A 5554-nucleotide genomic window follows, 5' to 3' on the forward strand; every position below is an offset into this window, starting at 1 on the left:
AGATTCTTCCTTCCGTGAAATAGCTAAATAATTGTTAACCCCTTACTGTGAATGTTTTGATAGAACATATGTTTCTGATTTGTCTGATATTGTCAGATTTGATGCAAATGTAATGTGCTTTCTTTCTTTCTTTCTTTCTTTCTTTCTTTCTTTCTTTCTTTCTTTCATTCAGCTTGCTGTGGTAAGTCCCAAGACTTTGACGTATATCAAAAATGTTTTAAACTGTGTTTGTATTTAGTATTTAGCAACGCCATCTTCACTATATGCATGTTTTTTTCTTGTTTGTTAAGAATGCAAATGTGGACCCCTGGACATTGCCTTCATTGTGGACAGCTCTGAGAGTATCGGAGCTTCTAATTTTGCCATCGCTAAAGACTTCATTGTGACGGTAATGGACAGGCTCAAGGTCAAGGTAAGCTTCCTTTTTAAATCATAAAGAGATTTTTCCGTTAACTGTCAGCTATGATTTATTAGAGTTGTTATCACCATAGATAGCACGTTTCCAATCTTATTCAGATACCAGTAAGTGTTTTTGTTTTTTAAGCTGTTTCTTTATTTTTCTTTCAGTTTGGTGCCAATGAATCTCGTATTGGCGTGGTGCAGTACAGCGGTGCCAATGCTCAGGAGGTTGTACAGCTCGGCGACCCCAACATTAAGACCTTAACAGACCTAAAGCAGTATGTAATATCAACGTTCTTTTTTATAAAACCATAGTCTGCACACAATATGACAAAAACAACTTCAAGATCCAATTATGTGGCTTGAAGGATTTTGTTTCCTCTTCAGATGAGCTCGCATTTCGTGTGTACACCTGGCATTGTGTCTGAAGAAATAAAGAAAATTGATATTTTTCACTTTAGAGCCGTGAAAGACTTCCGCTGGCTGGCTGAAGCCACATACACTGGAGAAGCTCTGCAGTACTCGCTTAACAACATGATCAACAAGCTTGTGACGGAGAGGAGTGTGGTCATTGTCCTTACTGATGGACGCTCTGACACCATAAGAGACAAAGTACCCATGAACGTGCTGTGCGGCAAGGGACTGAAGGTAAAGCTAATGAACTCTTTTTGCTTTTTGCAAAAAACATGCCTTGACTTTTGCAGAACTTAAAAATAAATACCTACACGTATGGTACAATTCCAGTTTCTAGTTGAAATAAACACTATTTACATTAAAAAGCCAACCATTTTTATTCCTCTTCACACAAATTATGGAATTAATCTGGATTGGTTTGTGCACACTAACTTGCGCAAAACTACATATTACCTCAAAGTACTTTTACCATAGCATATGATTTCCACAATTGCATCACATAACCATCTCCATATGTATGGCTATACTGACAAAGTAAACTTGCTCGGTAATGCACCTGATACAGCATTGTACTTGCGATGCAGAGCACTCAGGTACAAGTCCCCAGAAATATGATTCACGTTAAAAGGAGATTTTGTTGTTTGAGTTTGTTAAGAGCACTGGTTAGGTTCCTGCTGCAATACGTCCAGCAACCAATATAAAACACTGCCAAATTCACGTACATCTGTTTCAGATTAAGCCGAGCAGGCTTCAAGTGCCTCTCACTGGATACTTCAGTTTGAAAGTGTATGCAAGTATGCAGGGAGCAATGTAATATCATTCTGGCACATATGGCACATTTTTCCATTGACCCTGTGCTGAACTTTGTACTAATGTACTAATGCACCTGTGTGGATCTTTGAGAAGGTGTACTGAAACTGCTTCCATAGAAGTGGATTGCATTATTTAGTGAAAGGAATCAAACATCCCACAGATGTGATTTTTAGTTAGGGAAAACTTGTGACCCAAGGACATTTGATGTTATTGGCATCCAAGTATGGTCTCATGACATGAAGTTAAATGAAGTCCACAACCAGAAAGGATGCACCAGTAGATAGAAACCTTGACTCTCTTATGATTTCTGGCAGGTTGGTGGTGTTGGAGTGGCGGATTATGCAGAAAGGCAGCCCAATTCGGAACAGCTTGATGAGGTTGTGTGTAAAGATGATCCCAGAAAAGGCTTCTCCTTTGTCTTAAACAACTTTGGTATTCTTCTGGATGACAGTTTCCTGCAAAACCTGACTGAGAAGATCTGTGAAGGTAGGTTAAATACTGCATCTGCTGCAGATTTAGGGTGCTTCGGGAGTTCTGGATTTGGATTTTGACAATGTTGTGCTTTCTTCACAGACAAGAAGTGTCCTAGCTTTACTTGTCCAAGTAAGTACTGATTTGAGAGACAAATTTTTTTTTTTTTTTTTGATGAGATAATAACTTTTACACCTTCTTGCTCTTGTTCAGTTTCATTTAATGACAACACTGATGTCCTCATCATGATGGACAGCTCAGCAAGCGTGGGCTCCAAGAACTTCGAGATGACCAAGGAGTTCGCACAAATGCTGGCTAAGCGCTTTTTGTCAGCAGAAAGAGGAAGCTTCCAGGTCCGGGTTGCCATTGGCCAGTACAGCAACAATGCCAACTTAGAGACCGAATTTTCCTCAAACATCACCCAGGTGGCCGCTGATATTACAGAGGCAAAGTTCCAGGATGCAGGTACACAGATAACAAATGCTCTCACCTTCGCCATTGAGCGCCTCAGGGGTGGCAGGACGAGGAAGAAGAAGCTGCTGGTGTTTTCGGATGGCCGTTCCCAAGGCGTCAGCAACAACCAGATTGAAAAATCCGTGGAACAGGTGAACAATGCGGGCATTGAGCTGTATGTGCTGGCCGTGGGCAACCAGGTAAACGAGATGCACCTGCGCACCTTAGTGAGCCGAGGACGGCCCTATGACAATACATACGCCTACCGCCACCTTTTCAAAGTACCTGACTACCGCTCATTGGTCACTGGGGTCTTTTACCAAACTGTATCCCGCAAGATTTCCTTGGAGTCGAGGGGGTGATTGGATAGTGGGAGGGGTTCAGGAATAAAGGGGGTGGGTGACAGTATAGCGCAAGCTTTGATTGTTTTTATTTTTTGTCTGTTTTCCATGTGAATGGTATATCTGAACTTAAAAGGTTTTTCATAGTCTCTTACATTTCATAAAAGACAGTAAATGATTGTGTCGGAATTCTTAAAAAATTATTTTCATGTCACTTATTTCTTTGTAGGTAAAGGGATTTATCAAGTCGTTTCACAGATTATGTCAATGTTGGAGTAGGTTATAGAGCTTTGACTTTTTGACTGTATTAAGTTGTCCATGACTGCCAGAAATTTGCATTAAATAATATATCCACTGCTAAGGGCACAAAATTATTATTTCAGTGGAAAGGAGCTATCATCTCTATTTGATGATGCAGACTTCTTGCAATCTTGCAACCAGGGTCCAAAATGAACACATTCTAATCAATCCATCAATCAATCAATCAATCAATCAATCAATCAATCAATCAATCAATCAGTCTTTCTATCTATCTATCTATCTATCTATCTATCTATCTATCTATCTATCTATCTATCTATCTATCTATCTATCTATCTATCTATCTATCTATCTATCTATCTATCTATCTATCTATCCTTTACAATATATGTTTATATCTACTGTCAAATATACCTGGAAATTGAAAATATATATATTTTGGACCCTGCTTGCAACCAAGTCCTAGCAATTCTTTACTTGCATTAGTCTGTGGTACACTTAATTGTTGCCATTAAAAATAAAACTTGAATAGAAATTTGGTGCTACACATGTAAACACTACACTAGCTCCTTTAGTCATTCAAATGCAGGTTTCTTCAAAATTGTTCTATGTGCCTTTAACCAAAGAGTTTACCAACAGGCTTCTCATGCCAAAAATGTATTTGAGGCCAGCCCCAGGGCTGTTGTAAAGGTATTTGAAATAAAGGATGCTACACCCCACCACTAAGACCTCTGTCGTGTGTCTTTCTTGAAAAATATCTGCATTCCAGAACACAGCAAAAGATGCTGTGAAGGATTAGAGTCAGTTTAGTTGTTAAATGAGAATGTTGTGAACAGCTTTTTTCCCATAATTTATCTCCTTGCATACGCCACAAACATTCTGAAGTACTTACTGTCAACAAATTTTTGGCTACTGTACATTTGGATTTTAACTTTAGCCAATGAATGCTAACCAGAAACAGTGAAATAAACTATAAAATGAATATGGTTAAACTTGAAACAAGTTATTTACATTTTAACCAAGTATTTTGTTGCTTCATTTGTTTTTAAATAATACCCTCCCTGTTTTTCTAAGAACAAGCTTTCCCAGTTGGAGCTTAACATGGAAAAAAAGCTGCAGCTGCTAAAAACATCCAAACCTTATTCAAATTAAACTTTATTCCCACCACTCACTGGGCAAATTCAGTCTCGGATTTTACGATAGCTTCTTACCTCAGCAGGAGCCTGAATATTTAAGTAAACCAGATCTACTGTTTATTGTCAACCTGCAGACGTTCAGCAGTTTCAGAACACAAAAACATTCGGCCTTTTGCCTGATTTCAACATATTTAATTGTATATCTTGCCATATTTTGCGTTACAGTCTTTGGAAGCGGTACAACAGGGTTTGATTTAGGAGCTTCCCAATAATATAAGTTCTTAGGATGTTAAAAGTACTTTCTGCCAAATCATGACTGGGGCACCACATACATGCCAAACCCATCTGCTGAATTCTCCTCACTCCTCAATCCCACAGAACAGCACTGTGGCCATGGAAAATGGGTGTATGGAGGTGTAGGAGGGGTTTTGGAGCGGAGGTGGAGAGGTTTGGTACAGCATGCCCAGATAATGACTCCCAGCTGGCTTTGAGCACTGAGGGCAAGGGTTGCCAGGTTTTCACAACAAAACAGGCCCAATTGTTACTCAAAACCAGCCCAATCACATATTGAGGGGGATCCCCAGTAAAAATCGCATTCCGGTAGGGTAAAATACACATTTTTGGAGAGGTTCCCCTTGCATTTTAGGAAATAAATATCACATTATTGGGGTCACTTAAACCCGCTGACATGAAAAACTACCTGCAGCAACAGTTTTGAAGTAGCCCAATTTGCCCAACTTGGCAACACTGCTGAGGGCCAACATCTAGAGGCATGTGGTCACCGAAATATCTCGGTTAAAGGATACAAGTCGCCTGCAGAAAAAAAATGAGTTATAACAAAGAATGAAAGCGATAGAGGAAATATGTGTACAGAGACTGGATTAAATAAATATATCGGAGGAAATTGAAACTCATGTTTTGTTTAAATGTATTTCAAAGATATGGGCATACATGGGGAGTGAGGAACCTTTGGGAAGACGGAGTAGTAGAGAAAGGGAAGATGAGATCAAATCAGAGACGGAGAAAAAAATGGTGGGAGAGGGGAAGGAAAGAATTGACTTGAGTGGTGCAGCAGGGTAATCCCACAATGCACTGTAATTAGCTTGAGCAATGAGAGCTGTGGGAGCACCATGGTGGGAGTTTAGTTTAGTTTAAACAAACTCCGGCCAATAGGGAACCGCAGGAGCAGGATACCAAAACCACAGTTAAACACTTAGTCACCATCTTGTTACAGCTCGTAGGAGAAGCTGAGTCACAGGCGTATAT

At 39.7% G+C, this 5554-nt stretch overlaps 1 protein-coding gene across 1 annotated transcript; it reads left to right on the forward strand.

The window, feature by feature from the left end:
* The first annotated feature begins 250 nt into the window (after positions 1–250).
* On the forward strand, positions 251–3878 carry LOC127968520 (collagen alpha-1(VI) chain-like). Its single transcript, XM_052569796.1, has 6 exons — positions 251–412; positions 568–677; positions 861–1047; positions 1941–2112; positions 2200–2229; positions 2311–3878. The coding sequence occupies exons 1-6, from the start codon at positions 392–394 to the stop codon at positions 2910–2912; spliced, it is 1122 nt and encodes a 373-aa protein (XP_052425756.1). The 5' UTR covers positions 251–391; the 3' UTR covers positions 2913–3878.
* Positions 3879–5554: the final 1676 nt, after the last annotated feature.

Source organism: Carassius gibelio, chromosome B11 (assembly GCF_023724105.1).
Source record: "Carassius gibelio isolate Cgi1373 ecotype wild population from Czech Republic chromosome B11, carGib1.2-hapl.c, whole genome shotgun sequence".
In the NCBI taxonomy this organism is placed as follows: Eukaryota; Metazoa; Chordata; class Actinopteri; order Cypriniformes; family Cyprinidae; genus Carassius; species Carassius gibelio.

Excerpts from the sequence above, each read along its gene's own strand:
- LOC127968520 (XM_052569796.1), top strand. The coding sequence starts at position 392 with ATGGACAGGCTCAAGGTCAAG. Across the intron at positions 678-860 it reads ACCTTAACAGACCTAAAGCA|AGCCGTGAAAGACTTCCGCT; the intron begins GTATGTAATATC and ends TTTTCACTTTAG. Across the intron at positions 2,230-2,310 it reads TCCTAGCTTTACTTGTCCAA|TTTCATTTAATGACAACACT; the intron begins GTAAGTACTGAT and ends GCTCTTGTTCAG.